General features: G+C 36.1%; 1 protein-coding gene across 5 annotated transcripts in view; it reads left to right on the plus strand.

The window, feature by feature from the left end:
- The first annotated feature begins 2,456 nt into the window (after positions 1–2,456).
- znf148 (zinc finger protein 148) overlaps positions 2,457–16,090 on the plus strand; it is a 38,682-nt gene continuing 25,048 nt past the window's right edge. For 2 of the 5 annotated variants that reach the window (XM_028807990.2, XM_051930230.1), the window contains exons 1-4: positions 2,457–2,576; positions 11,105–11,195; positions 12,093–12,433; positions 15,470–15,595. In XM_028807990.2, the coding sequence (XP_028663823.1) occupies positions 12,122–12,433; positions 15,470–15,595 (438 nt within the window). In that variant the 5' untranslated portion in view covers positions 2,457–2,576; positions 11,105–11,195; positions 12,093–12,121. Of the gene's footprint in view, positions 2,577–2,673; positions 2,859–2,907; positions 3,303–8,798; positions 8,916–11,104; positions 11,196–12,092; positions 12,434–15,469; positions 15,596–16,090 lie in introns of those variants that run through there. The other 3 variants (XM_028807992.2, XM_028807993.2, XM_028807994.2) reach the window with 3 other exon arrangements.

The following is a 16,090-nucleotide window of genomic DNA, read 5'->3' on the forward strand; positions in this document are numbered from 1 at the left end:
TCTATATCTATATATATATCTCTCTCTCTCTTCCTTATATACGTCTCAAAAAATTAAAGGAACACTTTTTAATGGGAGTATAGCATCAAGTCAGTGAAACTTTTGGGCTAAATGACCTCCAGCAGGCAGGCCACTGGTGTGAATGTCTCTGACCAAACAATCAGAAACAGACTTCATGAGGGTTGCCTGAGGGCCCGACGTCCTCTAGTGGACCCTGTGCTCACTACCCGCCTGACACCGTGCAGCTCCATTGGCACTTGCCATAGAATACTAGAATCTGCTCAGAGATGAGAGCAGGTTCACCCTGAGCACACATAACATATGTGAAAGGGTCTGGAGAAGCCGTGGAGAACATAATGCTGTCTGTAACATCGCTCAGCATGACCAGTTTGGTAGTGGGTCAATGATGGTCTGGGAAGGGAGGCATATCCATAGAGGGATACACAGACTTCTACAAGGTAGACAATGGCACCTTGACTGCCATTAGGTATCTGGATGAAATCCTTGGACCCATTGTCAGACCCTATGCTAGTGCACTAGGTCCTGGGTTCCTCCTGGTGCATGGCAATATAGCCTCATGTAGCAAGAGTATGCAGGCAGTTCCTGGAGGATGAAGGATTGATACCATTGACTGGCCCCCACACTCGCTTGTCCTAAATCCAATAGAACACCTCTGGGACATTATGTTTCGGTCCATCTGACGCTGCCAGGTTGCACCTCAGACTGCCCAGGTGCTCAGTGATGCCCTGGTCCAGATCTGGGAGGAGATCCCCCAGGACACCATCTATCGTCTCATTAGGAGCATGCCTAAGCCGCCCCCAGACATGCATACAAGCACATGGGGGGGGGGATGGTGCAAACTACTGAGTACCATTTGCAATTGCTGAAATGAAATTTCAGCAAAATGGAGTAGATAGTTAGATAGATAGATAGATAGATAGATAGATAGATAGATAGATAGATAGATAGATAGATAGATAGATAGATGTGAAAGGCACTACATGATAGATAGATAGATGGATGTGAAAGGCACTACATGATAGATAGATAGATAGATAGATAGATAGATAGATAGATAGATAGATAGATAGATAGATAGATAGATAGATGGATGTGAAAGGCACTACATGATAGATAGATAGATAGATAGATAGATAGATAGATAGATAGATAGATAGATAGATGGATGTGAAAGGCACTACATGATAGATAGATAGATAGATAGATGGATGTGAAAGGCACTACATGATAGATAGATAGATAGATAGATAGATAGATAGATAGATAGATAGATAGATAGATAGATAGATAGATAGATAGATGGATGTGAAAGGCACTACATGATAGATAGATAGATAGATAGATAGATAGATAGATAGATAGATAGATAGATAGATACTTTATTAATCCCAATGGGATCATTTTTTCATTTTGATTTTCGGAGTGTCTTTGAATTCAGCCCTCATTTTCATTTCCCTCAAACGATATGGCATCCTTTCATTCCTAGCACATTACCCAGTTCATATCAGTAGAGATAGCCAGCAGGATTTTTTCCCCATTGAGATCTGATGTGTTTTCAAAGTGTTCCTTTATTTAAAAAAAAAAATATATATATATATATATATATATATATAAATAAATAAGAGAAAGAGACAGATAGATAATGATTAAATTAAAAATCTTGTGCCCTGTGTTGGGTGGGATTGGCTCCAGCAGACCCCCATGACCCTGTGTTTGGATTCAGCGGGTTGGAAAATGGATGGATGGAGGGATAAAAATCTGTAATTTCAAGCAGTGATAGCCATTAGCAACACTGGTAATGTCTGCAATTTTAAATCAATTTAAATGAATCTTAATAAATATATCCATCCAACCATCCATCCCGCTATATCCTAACTACAGGGTCACGGGCTTAATAAATATATATATATCTCAATTTCTGTTAAAACCATGAGATTTTTTGTGCGTGTCCAAACGTTTGACTAGTAATGTATATATAAAGTGAATCTTGAGACGTCACAAATTTTATCCTGCTCAGTTATTAATTTTCTAGTGATGATAGCCTTAATGTCTTTAAACTTAATTGGCTTTCAATCTATTTTCCATTGAGCTTTTGTTTTTTGCACCGTATTAATTTTTCTTCTGAAAAGAACATTGATATAATTCATGGCATTAATGGCGCTATATAAGTGAACAGGGAATGTTGCACCTAAAAATATAAAAAAAAATCACAAAGTCGGCACCAGAAAGCATGTACTGAACTTTGTACTTACAAACTGCCAGTTGTTCGACATTTCTATTCCTTTTTTGAAACAAGACACCCACGCACTGTTTAGTAAGACGAAGTCGAAAAGAAGCGTCTGAAATGATTAAACACGAAGCACAGCAGAGTGCGCGGGCCTTTTTTTCTTCAGGGCGCACGCCGCCGCCGAAACGAGCGTTCCCATGATGCATCGGCGCCGAGGAGGGGGCCGTGCGGGCAGGAATGTTGTTGCTGTCACAGGGAGCTTCAGCGGAGAAACTTTTGCAGACAAAACATGACAGCCAGGCGTGTTTAACGGCGCTTAGCAGAGCCGGTATGTGACATTCAACTCCCAGTTCAGCTAGGTCGCTCATGGCGGAAGGCGGTGTGGCGCTGCGCACTTTACGGGATTAAAATGGCACTTTTCGTCGTGCGCTGCCTGCGCTTTTTGTTTGTGTGTGTGTGCGCGCGTGTCTGTCTGTGTATGTATGCATGTTCGGATGTGTGTTATGTGTGTGTGCGAGCCAGCCGAGGCAAGCGGGCCTTAGCTCCAAAATCTCGGAAATTTGGGGAAATATAAAGCGGCAGGCATTTAGAGCTTGACAAGAGTGAAGAGGTGCAGTCTTTTTTCATTTCTAAGATCATTTATTTTTGCAACGCGTTTGCTTTAAATGGGACGCCGATTGCGGCGCTACCTGCTTTTTTAGCGTAGTTGCGCGATGGCGAGTAGCGCGAATAAAAGACAGCGAGCAGGCCCTGGAGAGCAAATTGGCAGCTCCTGGGTTCGTACGCGAATTAATAGCATTGAAATTTACGATTCTATTTAACTTTTTTTAATGGAAATATTAGACATCTGCGACTGAAAAAAAAAGACTTTAAAATGTTGTGACCGGCGACTGAGCGGCGCTTTGTGGGTGGTCTAAGTTGTAACTTCCGTAGTGGTCACTCGAGGCTCTCTCTGGGTGCGAGGAGCGCCGCTCAAGGTTTGATCAAAGTTCACCCCCCTCACCCCGCCTCAAATTTGGGCAAAAGAAGAAAAGAAAAGAGACGTCAGATGGGGGTACAAACAATTGCGTGTGACAAACCTACCTTTAATGTTATGCGATCCTGGCCTAGAATTCTCTCGGCCTAATCGCTGATGTGTCATCTTTAGCGTAACATACGATCTTGCGCTGCGTTTAGTACGATCTCAAAAAGTGTGAAATCCTGTTTTGGCCAAGTTCATTGAAAAAGTAAAGTGAACGTTAATATATTGAATAACTTGAGCTAAGCCGTTCGAGAACCCCTCTTTTAAGTGTGCAAGAGTGTTTTTTATTCTGTTTTATTCTGCATGGAACTACAGCCCTTAGAACAAAGTGCGCTGTGATTTTTTTTGTAAAAATGTAACATTATTGAAAATAATATCGGAATTGTGTATTAATTAATTGGGGATCATTAATTCCTGGAGCAACAGGATCTTGAGTTTTTTTTAATTTTTTTAATCGGTGACCAATTTCACCAGCAAGTAATACTTAAGACGTGTATTTACTTGGCCGACGTCTAACTTACAACATTTGAGATACAATTGTTGAATTGACTTGCTCACGATCGCACAATGTCAGTAGCGGTATTGGAATCCACAATCTCCTAGTTTAAGTCCAGAACCTTAACCGTTACGCCATACTGTATACCTGTAGGATATACCATTTACTTAATCACATTCGATTGTAGTATTATTAGTTGCATATTTTTTTTGTTCTTCTAGTTGGAGCACAGGTAGGTGATGTGACTTGCTCATGGTCACAGAATTCAAATGTTTGGCTGTGCTTGTTCAGAATTAATTTGGATGGCATGACTAGGTTAACGTCTGTTGTGGAGGAAGTACAGTATATTCTCCATTTGCTCATATTTTTTTTTTTTTTTTTTTACTTCCATGCAGGTGGAAGTTTGGTGATGGTGTCAAAAGTTTGCTCGTTAAGTACAGACTGATTCTATGATTTTTAAAACGTTGAGATAAGTTGATTTTTACCATGGTCTGTGTATGTGTCTTTATAATAATAATAAAAAAAAATATTTATTTAGCACCTTTCCCATTCTCAAAGCACCTCACAGAAATTCAGAATGAACAGGGCATATATAATAATAAGTACAAATGTCTACATAAAACAAAAAATAAAGATAAATACAGGATATACACATCTTTGGAATAGAAAACGAGACAGTAAACCAAATAAAAATAGAAAAAAATATACAGGAAAACTGTGAACAAGTAATGTCATTTGTGATAGAGATGCAAATCATCCTGAGCATCTGGACATCGAGGGTGAACTGAAATACACATTACATGTGTTTTTGGAAACCTATGTACAACAATAACATCTGAAAAAAGTGTCCTGTCTTCTTCAAACAAGTTATATCATGTTTGTCTTGTTACAGGTGCCAGACCTGCTATTTCTGGCCAGTACTTACCACCATATCCTTCAAAAAAATGGGTTGATTGTGTCCAGAATTTTTTATTTAACCAGGATTTTTGTAGTCTTCTCCATTTAGTCATAAGACCTGGGCTATTGATTTGCAAAATGTTTGCATAAGTAGTTGTTAAGGTACATAATTTATTTAAAACTACATGTATGCACACGAATGCATACTTAATTGAATGTATAAGCAAAAATAGCTGACAGCTTGCTTGCCCCACCAGAGTATATGCCTCATAGTAAAGAGAAAGTATTTTAACACAAACCCCCACACCACTAGATCCGTTAAGGTCGATTTGGAAAGAGGTATTAAGCCACTTGTGTACCAATATATTCCCACAATATGATGCTGTGCTGATTAGGATGACCTGTGACCCTAAATTGTACGAGCATGATTCAGTGTGTATGTGTACGTGAGTACTACTAGCAGTCAACAGGTCTTTGCATTGTTGTTATTGGAATTGGCTCCAAATCCATTGTTTGTAGAACTGGAAAAAACAAATGTAGTGTGTTGTTGTTGTTTTGTTTTTTTTTTTAGTTAGTTGATTTGTTGTTTTTTTTTTTTCATTGTTTCTTTTTTCCCCCTCTCACTGTCATTGAGGTCAAGCTTACAGGGTCTTATTTTAAAATAGTACTTTACAGAAATGAAGGACACTGTGTGGTGCAAATATAATATTCCTGTTTCACTTCTGATCTGATTACCAACTGCAGTGCTTTTTATGGTGCCTGTATGTGCTCACTCTGCTTATAATTTATTTTGTCATTTGCTTTGGTTTCTTGCAACAGTAAAATACACTAAATTGTGCTGGTTTGAGTGTGGACTGTGAATCTGGGCACCATTGCAGGATTAGAACACATATGATCATTTTAATTAGTGTCTTGGGTTGTTTAAATATTTTTTTTAAGCACAGTGTTTCAGATCACATACTTGTAGACATGTGTCTAACAAATGTGAGACATGCTTTTGCACATAATAGTACTGCTGCTATTGTTTGATTCTCTGAATGGTACACTTTTATTATAAATTATTGTTATCTATATTCATTTAGGGTTGTGTCACACAGTTCAGAGACATGTATTTTTAGGAAAATCTGCCCTGTAAATTCTCCAGTTATGTGTATTTTTACATGAGTGGGCACATACAGTCATATGAAAAAGCTTGGGAATATTAATTTACTCTGCTTTCAGCAAAAAAGATAACCGTGGTATGTCTTTCATTTCCTAGGAACATCTGAGTACTGGGGTGTTTTCCGAACAAAGATTTTTAATGAAGCAGTATTTAGTTGTATGAAATTAAATCAAATGTGAAAAACTGGCTGTGCAAAAATTTGGGTACCCCTGTAATTTTGCTGATTTAAATGCATGTAACTGGTCAACACTAATTACTTGCAACACCACATTGGTTGGATTGGCTCGTTAAGCCTTGAACTTCATAGACAGGTGTGTCCAATCAGGAGAACAGGTATTTAAGGTGGTCAATTGCAAGTTGTGCTTCTTTCCCTTTGACTCTCCTCTGAAGAGTGACAGCATGGGATCCTCAAAGCAACTCTCCAAAGATCTGAAAACAAAGATTGTTCATTATTATGGTTTAGGGGAAAGCTACAAAAAGCTATCTGAGGTTTAAACTGTCAGTTTCAACTGTAAGGAATGGAATCAGGAAATGGAAGGCCACAGGCACAGTTGCTGTTAAACCTAGCAGGTCTGGCAGGCCAAGACAAATACAGGAGTGGCATATGCACAATATTGTGAGAATGGTTACAGACAACCCACAGATCACCTCCAAAGACCTCTTGCTGCAGATGGTGTATCTGTACATTGTTCTGTAGTACTAGGGTGTTGTACCGTGTTAGCCATTATGAATGTAGAGAAAAGCCAAGCAAATTTCTGTACATTGTTCTACAATGCAGCGCAATTTGCACAAAGAACATCTGTATGGCAGGGTGATGAGAAAGAAGCCCTTTCTGCACTCACGCCACAAACAGAGTCGCTTGTTGTATGCAAATGCTCATTTAGACAAGCCAGATTCATTTTGGAACAAAGTGCTTTGGACTGATGAGACAAAAATTGAGTTATTTGTTCATTACAAAAAGCGCTTTGCATGGCAGAAGAAGAACACCGCATTCCAAGAAATACTTGGTACCTACTGTCAAATTTGGTGGAGGTTCCATCATGCTGTGGAGCTGTGTGGCTAGTTCAGGGACTGGGGTCCTTGTTAAAGTCGAGTGTCGGATGAATTAAACCCAATATCAACAAATTCTTCAGGATAATGTTCAAGCATCACTCACAAAGTTGAAGTTACGCAGGGGTTGGATATTCCAACAAGACAATGACCCAAAACACAGTTCGAAATCTACAAAGGCATTCATGCAGAGGGAGAAGTACAATGTTCTGGAATGGCTGTCACAGTCCTCTGACTTAAATATCATCGAAAATCTATGGGATGATTTGAAGCAGGCTGTCCGTGCTCGGCAGCCATCAAATTTAACTGAACTGGAGAGATTTTGTATGGAAGAATGGTCACAAATACCATCCATCCAGAATCCAAACACTCATCAAAGGCTATAGGAGGACAGCGTCTAGAGGCAGTTATATTTGCAAAAGGAGGCTCAACTAAGTATTGATGTAATATCTCTGTTGGGGTGCCCAAATTTATCCACCTGTCTAATTTTGTTATGATACATATTGCATATTTTCTGTTACTCCAATAAACTTAATGTCACTGCTGAAATGCTACTGTTTCCATAAGGCATGTCATATATTAAAAGGAAGCTGCTACTTTGAAAGCTCAGCCAATGATAAATAAAAATCCAAAGAATTAAGAGAGGTTCCCAAACTTTTTCATATGACTGTAACTCTTAGTGTCTCCATCCTGGAAAAAGAGAGGTTAGTTTACAAATAAGATTAAATACTTTTATTGATTATCTGAATATTTATTTATTTCTCTTAAAGCTTGTTTTGTAGAACATTGGCATGCAGACGATTACCTACAATATCCAGAAGGTTTTCATTATCTGTTAATTTCATTAATGTCAGTCTGTAATTTTTAATTCACAAATATGACATTTGAAATGTGTCACTTGTTTGCCTTACAAGGCTTTGAACCTGGATTGAGTTTTGGCTGAATTGCCTTCTGTTTTGAATTTTCATGTCCTGTTCATGTATATTTTTCTGTTTCTCGACTTTTTTTTTTGACTCTAAATACCTTATGTAGCCCAAAATATGCAGTCAGAAGCATAGTTGATTGTAGAATTCATTCCTAATATTTAAAATATTTAAAACTATATTATGGCCCAAGTGTTATCATGAAATGCCGGTGTTTTCTTGGTCATTACTGTCCCTGTTGTACACATCAAAAGGTTTCACAGTATGTAATATAAGAAAATACACTATCATTTTCAGCCTCAGAGTAGCAACCCCATACATATGATTTATATCGCAGTTATATGAGCTATTATGCATTTTAAATAGAATACTCTTTATTGTACTTTGGTTTCAGTTTTGCATTTTGCTTTAGAATGTTGCATGTTCATTGGGAAAAAAGCTTTTAAAAGAACGTTTAAACCCATGACATTTCTCCTTTTTCTATAAGTTCAGCAGTGTGACCATAGAGACTTAAGAACAATGTGTTAGCATGTAACAGTAACAATTAAGCCTGCACAAGTCAAAGTGCCTAGCTTCTCTTTCTAGAATACATTATATGTTTTGAATTAAGTCAAATCATTGTTTACAAGTTAGGAAGATCATTGGGAACAATTTTATAATGAACTTTAAAAGCCATTACAGTCCATTGGATGTAAACTTAACTATTTTCATTTTTTAAAATGCCGACATTGGAATTCATTAAAAGTAAACAAACTTGCTCCAGCAGTAATGTGTGCATACTTGCCATTTATCTTCAAATCAAAATAGATAAGATTGTTTTCCTTCTTGAAGATATCGCCTGTATTGCTTTTTAGTGATTTCCATTATCTTTAAAAATATTCCTTTTAGCATTTTTATAATATGGATTAACCTTGAAAGCGATTGACAATTTGACATTATTTGATATCAGAATGTCATTTGGACCTCGGTTTAAAGGGTGCATTTTGCATTGCCTTTTCAAGATAGGCCAGAAGTATCCAGATGCTGAGAGAGGTACTCTAAGGTCCCTGGCAACGCCATGCCATATGAGATTCCTGAGCTTGGACAAGTTGGTGACTACAACTGGGCAAGTTTTTAAAGTGATTGTCACTATCTTTTTTTTATTAAACCACTTTCCCTTTAACAAACTTGCATTTTATCATGTAAAAGGAACATAAGAAATGTTTTGATAAAAACACATTTTAGTCTTTAGGCTGCATTATAATCAAATAACTATTATATTAAGCCATGTTTATATCAGATCTACAGTGAAAATATTCAGCTACACTAACCTGTGAATTATTTCTCGTGAAATTTGTTCTCTGTTTACAGAAGTACATTCTCGCATTTGAATAAAATTTAACCCTAATATCCTTCTATATGCAACCTTGTATTCTTGTTTAGTAACTACCATATTAAATTAACAGCTGAGGTCCATTCTTATAATTCCTTTCATAATTTTAAACAACTTTATCACATCAACAGTTTATCCCTATTCTCTTAAAACATTAATATATTTTAATGTTTACTCTTAACAGCAAGAATCTGTTCTCTGGTTTTTCTCTGGTAATGTTACGACTTCTTCAGAAGTTTTGTTTTTCCTTATTTTTTTGGGGGATGTTAGTTTTTTAGATGTGTACCAAACTAGATAAAGTATTTACAGCTTGTTCATTTTGCTAATGCTGAGTCTATTAGTTACTTTCTGGGAACTCCTTCAGTCATCCTCAAGTGTCACATGGATGATTCAAAATCAGGATAATAATTTTTTAGGCAATGGTTTAAAGTCATTTTAAAAGCTTTGAGTGCCCTCAATTACCTAAATTTTAAAGTGCATTTTTGTTCTTGCATGGTTGTCAAGAGACTACAGAATTCCTTAATTGAGAGGCTCCAATCTGTTTTTTTAAGGCTGATACCCATCATCGATTTCATAGAAAAGCAGAGGCGGAAAATATCATTTTTTTGTGATAGACCTTTTCACTGATCACCGATTTGAGTCTTTTTTTACTGAAAATTGGCCAATTTCAATTGGTGGCAGAAGATTGATCAGTGTCCCTGTTATCATTCTGTGTACCAGTCATCCATTTTGTGAAGCTATTTTCTTTCAATAAGATTGTAGGAATTTTTATTCCTGAATTCACTTTTATCCAGTGGTGAGAAGTTTGGAGTGTGGGGCAGAAATGATTTGAACATGATATAACAGTGTGTGTGAAAATATTTTGGTTGTTTTTAATGCTATATAATTTTTTCATATATCAGATTTTGTTCAGATTAATTTTACAATTTTGAAATGCAGCTTAAAAATAGGATATTGTTAATTTTGTATTGTACCTTGTTTTAGAGGTGGTCAGTTTCCTGTTTTGTTTTTTTAATTTAAAAATTGCGTCATTCTAGACAGATTAGTACCATATACAGAACCTGATTGTTTTTTGTTGCAGCAGCTTCTAACTCCATTTAGTGTAAAAGCCCATAGCTAGTTTGCAGTTAGTGCAAATAGCAGTGAGAGTCAATGGCATCAGTGTTATCCTCCATATACAAACAGACTTTCATTTAAATGTATTATGTAGTTTCATTTTGAATAAATCACACATGCAGTAGTTACTGGCAGCATGCATAGTGCACTCATCAATCTTAAATATAGTGTGAAGCAGCATACTAAATAAGTTGCTACCTGTGTTTAAAAAAAGGTGACATGAATACGTGAAGATATTTTAATTGAAAATTTACCAGCTATTCCTTGCCGCTCAATGAATACTTATATATTTGTACCCATGACAGTTTTTCTCTTTTGACACTCTTCAAATCCATACCTTTTTCATTAATTATAAATGGTGATGCTGCTTTTACCATACTAAATGTATATATTAGAAAATGAGGTAACACTATTCTCCACCAATGTCTCTTTGCACCTTAACATACGCTGCAGAATGAGCACAGTAAAATACACTGAACTGAATGCTTAGTAATTCTAAATCATATCCCCTAGAACCTTGGATTCCAAATAGTACAGGTCTAAACATATTAGACTCTTAGAGGGCCACATTATCATTTCATTTGATTTAATGTATTTTGAATATACTATAACTATTGCAGTTAACAGTTTTTCTCTAGAGAAAAATGTGTCGTAGCTAGTTCCATTAAGTAAAAGTTTTATTAAAGGTTTTAACCAACAAATTTGGGTTTCCAATTTCAGACTTAATTTAAGATTTTAAAAAGTATTTTTTAACAGTAGTGTGCTCTGTGTATTTTTCTATGTGATTCTGGTACTGAAACTTTTTTTTCCCCTCCACAGCATCAGAACCATCATGTTATATCTTCATAAAGTCAAACCACACCTTTGCTACTGTCTTGATTTAAGCCTGAAAGTCATCATTGAACTTTAGGTAATAGTTTCGAAATGCTACGTTTATTTTTTTTTTCCCCCTCCCTGTTTTTGACAAAATGCAAGTACTGAAATTGTGTTAACCTCATTAATTGCTAATATTGGACTTCATCATTTTATAAATGCTTTCAGACTAAATTGTATACTTTAAGTTAGTGTAGTAACTGCTCTGAAGATATAATATATTATAATAATAAATGTATTACATATTAGCTATAAATTAATTGACATGCTGAAATTATAAATCTCAGTAGGTATGGAAGCTATTCATCAAGTTAACAAAAAGTAAATGTTGATGGAATTCTTGAAATTTTCATGAATGCCCCTTAAAAAACAATGAAAAATGTGATTTTAGTTATGTAGGATGGAATCAGAAGTTTGATTTTACTGTAATTTTATAACTCGTTTATGAAACTTTTAATTTATCCTTCAAATAATATAAACTTTAGGTTCCAACTATCCCTGTGACTGATATGACAGGATGATGTCTTTGTGGATTTCATACATTCTCACTGTTTCTGTCTGGGCTTTCTCTGGGAACTCCAGTTTTTCTTTCACATCCCCAAAGACATGCTTGTTATGTTAACTAGTTATATTCCAAGTCAGCCTTGGGTGTAGGTGTGAGCGTTAGTGGGGTGTGTGTGTGTGTGTGTGTGTGGATGGGCTCTGCAATAGACTGTTGGCCTGTCCAGGGCTATTTCCTACCTTTTGCCTGATACTGGTTTGTGACACTGAATTGGATTAAGCTGGTTTCAAAATGTTATTTTATGTTGTAATTTTTTTTAAAGCAAAATATGTTTTCACTGAACTAGAGAAAATGTAGCCAAGCAATAAATAAATATATATATTTATATAAACATTACCTTTTTTCCCTTCTTAACTGACATCATATGTTTAGGGGCCTGCTGCACTGTCTCCTTCAGAACAATGAATATTGACGACAAATTGGAAGGTATTCTTCTTAAATGTACGGATACTGCTACAATGCAGTCTTCCAGAGGTCTGGTGTCGTTGCAACAGCCATTAGTGGGCAAAATGGGAAGCCTGGATACTGGACTGGGAGACAGGGGTCTCTCACATGATGACATTCTGAACAAAGATCATGGGGAAATACAGGGTAATCAACTTATCCCACATGATGAATTAATGGTTCATGAGGAAACTGTGAAAAATGACGAGGAAGACCCAGAAATGCATGATAAATTGTCCCAGGATTTGCCATATGCCATGCATTTACCAGTAAGTTCTTTTATGGTAATATCTCTTAATCCAGTAGTTTCATCTAGTGACACATGTTGACAGTTGTTCCCATGTGATTATTGTATGAGGGAGGTGTGGTTTTTACAGTGATTACATATGGAGTGTGACCTTTTACTTAATTTTACCGAAAGGGTGTTTAAACCCCACCAGTGCTTTTCTGAAAGCACAGTTGGACTATTCCTATAATGTTGTCCTACAAAAAATGTAACATTTTGCACATAATCGCCATGTTTATTATATGTATTCCTTTTACATAGCAAATACTATCTAGAGATACCAATTGTTTATATGTAGGTACTGTGGGAGCCTGTGGATATTTTTGCACATTCTTTCATTTTCTTCTGGATCCTCAATTTTCCTTTCACATCCCCTAAGATGTGAATCCTAGGTAGATACAGGTAATTTTGAGTCACCAAAGTCCAGTTCAGTGTTGTTTTCTGCCGTATGTGACTTATGCAGAATCAGTTTAACCCTATATGTGTTAGGTTACTTGTCCTATATGAGCTAGTTCTTGCCTTGTACTCCCTGTCTTTGTGAATGTGAAATTGGAGTAGGAAACAATGTATATAATAAGATAGTTACTGCACTTTCTTAGCACACTTCATTAACTCTAATCCAGTTATGTTCAGTGATGAAAAGGCAAGATGCATATCAGATGTGGAATTTAGTTGATTTCGGAGATTTGCATGCATATCTTTTCGTACAGAAACAGCAGTCTCTCTCCTCTCTCTCTCTCTCTCTCTCTCACACACACCATTTTGTAGTTACCAGTGAATGCAACAAAAGTTTTTTTGTTGTTTTTTTTTCTCTCAGACACGACTAGCAGTAAAATAGTTTTAAACAAATTTAACAGATCTGTAATAAGGCTCATTTATTTGGTAGATGTGTTGCAGTGCTTGTGCACAACTGTCATTAACTTCACATCCCATGTTATGGTTTTAATTGTGTTAATATTGTATTGGGTAAACCAATAATGGCAGTTGTTTTGATTTAAATTTTTAATAGTTTGATGCTCATTTTTAAAAATCAGATGAAAGAGGTACTGGAATTTCATCATCTTAGTATGTGCAAACAAGACGAGACTGGAAAGTTGCAAGCAAATTTGACCAGATGCTTAGCAAAATTTAGTTTGTTGTGCTATCTTTCTAGCACTTGACCTCAGTCCAGAAAGAGATCTTATATATAATGTAGTGGCACAACTAACACTACAACATAAAAATGCATTCATGAATAAAATTTGCATTACTCAGCAGTTCTTCAATATTGACCAGGATTCTGTTTCAGGTGTGGTCCAGGATTGAGCATAGGCTAACATGACAGATGTAAACTTGGTTGTCAGAAATACTTTAACTTGATAGTTTAAAGCAGTTAGCTGTCTTTTTTGGTGTAGTTCATGTGATTCATAAATGTCCAAGTGGAGTTACTCACCTGTGTTTAAGTCAGACACCAAGGCAGGTCTGCAGTCCATTTCTCCAGAATTTGTTATAAATGCAGGCTGACCGACTGTAGGTGGGGTGATTTAACATGGAATAGTAGTCCCACCTGAACAGTAATTGTGATAGAAGAAAATTCTGAGTGCTCATAGCAAATGTTATTTCATCCAACTAGATGTTAATGTGGGTGCTCGGGCATAACTCGCACAAATCTATATAAAAATATGATCTTAATTGATTGCAGATGAAGATTAATGTTTCTTTGTTTTATTTTGTGGCTTTCAAGGCCAGCCTAGTTAACAAGTTATGAGATATTGCCACCTTCAAAGTGTACAAAATAAGTATATTTTGCTATATACAAAATATTGTTATAAAAAATGGAAAGAGACAGTTTAGGACACTTTTCCTCTTGAAAGTTAAAACAAATTATTACATTCTTTGACCATTAATAATAAAATCCTGGGAAATGTGACCTTTTATTATCTTCTGTGGTATTAAGCAGGATGTTTTCGTCTGATAAAGAATGGGTTGAATACCAGTTGTGAAATGTAAGCTAAATTTGTGTCCCTTATCCAAAAGTAAGTATTGACAGTTTTTGTTTATAGGTATGTAGAAACCGTCTAATCCATTCAGACCTGAGCCTGATAACATGTGTTTTATGTAACAGATGCACCTATACCAATGTCAGAAATTGTGTTGGTCATCTTGATTGAATAAATTTGTAGGTAATCTATAACAACCGATTCAGAGAGAGAGAGAAAAAGAGACATGAATATGACATATTTGAATGTCAAAAACTCAATAGCTGAAAGACAAAAGAAACTAAAGCAAACTGAATGAGTTCAGCATATACAGAGTGGTGATTTACAGTTGTTTTTTTCTGCCTAAAAATAGCAAAATTAGTAAGCACATTAGCTGATTTTTAGATATGGGAATCATTCACTGTTTCTCTGTCATAGTTTTTTTATACTTTAGAAGCCGGGGATTTAAGGGCTGTTTACACACATATAGACAGTGAGGTAAGGTTATGATAACTATCAGTCTCAGGTTTTATATTACACTATGATTTCATAAATTAATACCAGGAGAATTTACATTAGACCCTGTCCACATGGACATCTGAACTGAGCGTTTTTCTGCTGTCTGTAGCGTCAGGTGAGCGCGGATTGAATGCAGAGCGTTTTTCCACTCATTGTAGCGAATCAGACCGTCCACACGGGCTTTCACCACTTGCCTTCAGTCGGATACGCACTCGGATGGCATCAAAAAAACGTTGCATGCCTCTTTTTCGCCAAAATCCCGATGAACATGAAGAAAACGCCTGTATCGAGTTTATCCATCGTTCATTTGATGTTCTGGAGAACCAGATATGTCCAATGATTTTTTTATATATATATATTTACTTTAGAGTACCAAGTTAGAGTGAGTTTAGGAATGCTGTTTTTGATCTCTCTAGGCAGTAATATTTGCCTGGGTTTAATATAAGATATTTGTTGTTTTGAGAATCACTTTTATTACATCAAGCCAAAAGTGAATAAAGTTTATTTCAAACTATTGATAAACATAATCTATTCTTTTACAGGTTAATGTTAAACAAGAAAAGAAAGTGTCAGATGAACCAGCACAGACAAAGAAAGATAAGAAATTACCAAGAGATGTTGTAGATGCCCAGAAAAAGAAAAAAAGAAAACAACGATCCCCTGCAAAGGTACATAAGTGCCTATTGTAAAATGTAAGACTGTTGTAATCTTTGAAATTGTTTTTGTTATACTTTTTATATAAAAAAAGTAAAGGTTTTATGTGTGTAATTTTTTTTAATCTCCCATTTAGATAGTACCTTAACTGTCATTTGTTACCTCACTGTATTACAGTAATTTAATGTTTACATTCAGGTTCCTCTGCCCACACAACCTGGGGAAACTGGCAGATTAACCATTCTAGGAATTTAATGTTATTTGGTCTTTCACACTTGACAGTCCCAGGGGTTGAGGATCTGAAAAGATGTTCCATTTTACCTAATAAACATGATGGCTATTGAAACATAGTTTACAGCTACAGTAAACTATTGTGGTTATGTATCTGTTGTCTGTACCACTTTAGACACAATTCTACTGGGTAAACTCTTGTCTGTTGCAGCGCAGTCTTATGAAGACACACCTATATTCAGGGATATTTGGCCTGTATACACTTGCCAATTAAATTG

Source organism: Erpetoichthys calabaricus, chromosome 8, assembly GCF_900747795.2.
Source record: "Erpetoichthys calabaricus chromosome 8, fErpCal1.3, whole genome shotgun sequence".
NCBI classification, from domain to species: Eukaryota; Metazoa; Chordata; class Cladistia; order Polypteriformes; family Polypteridae; genus Erpetoichthys; species Erpetoichthys calabaricus.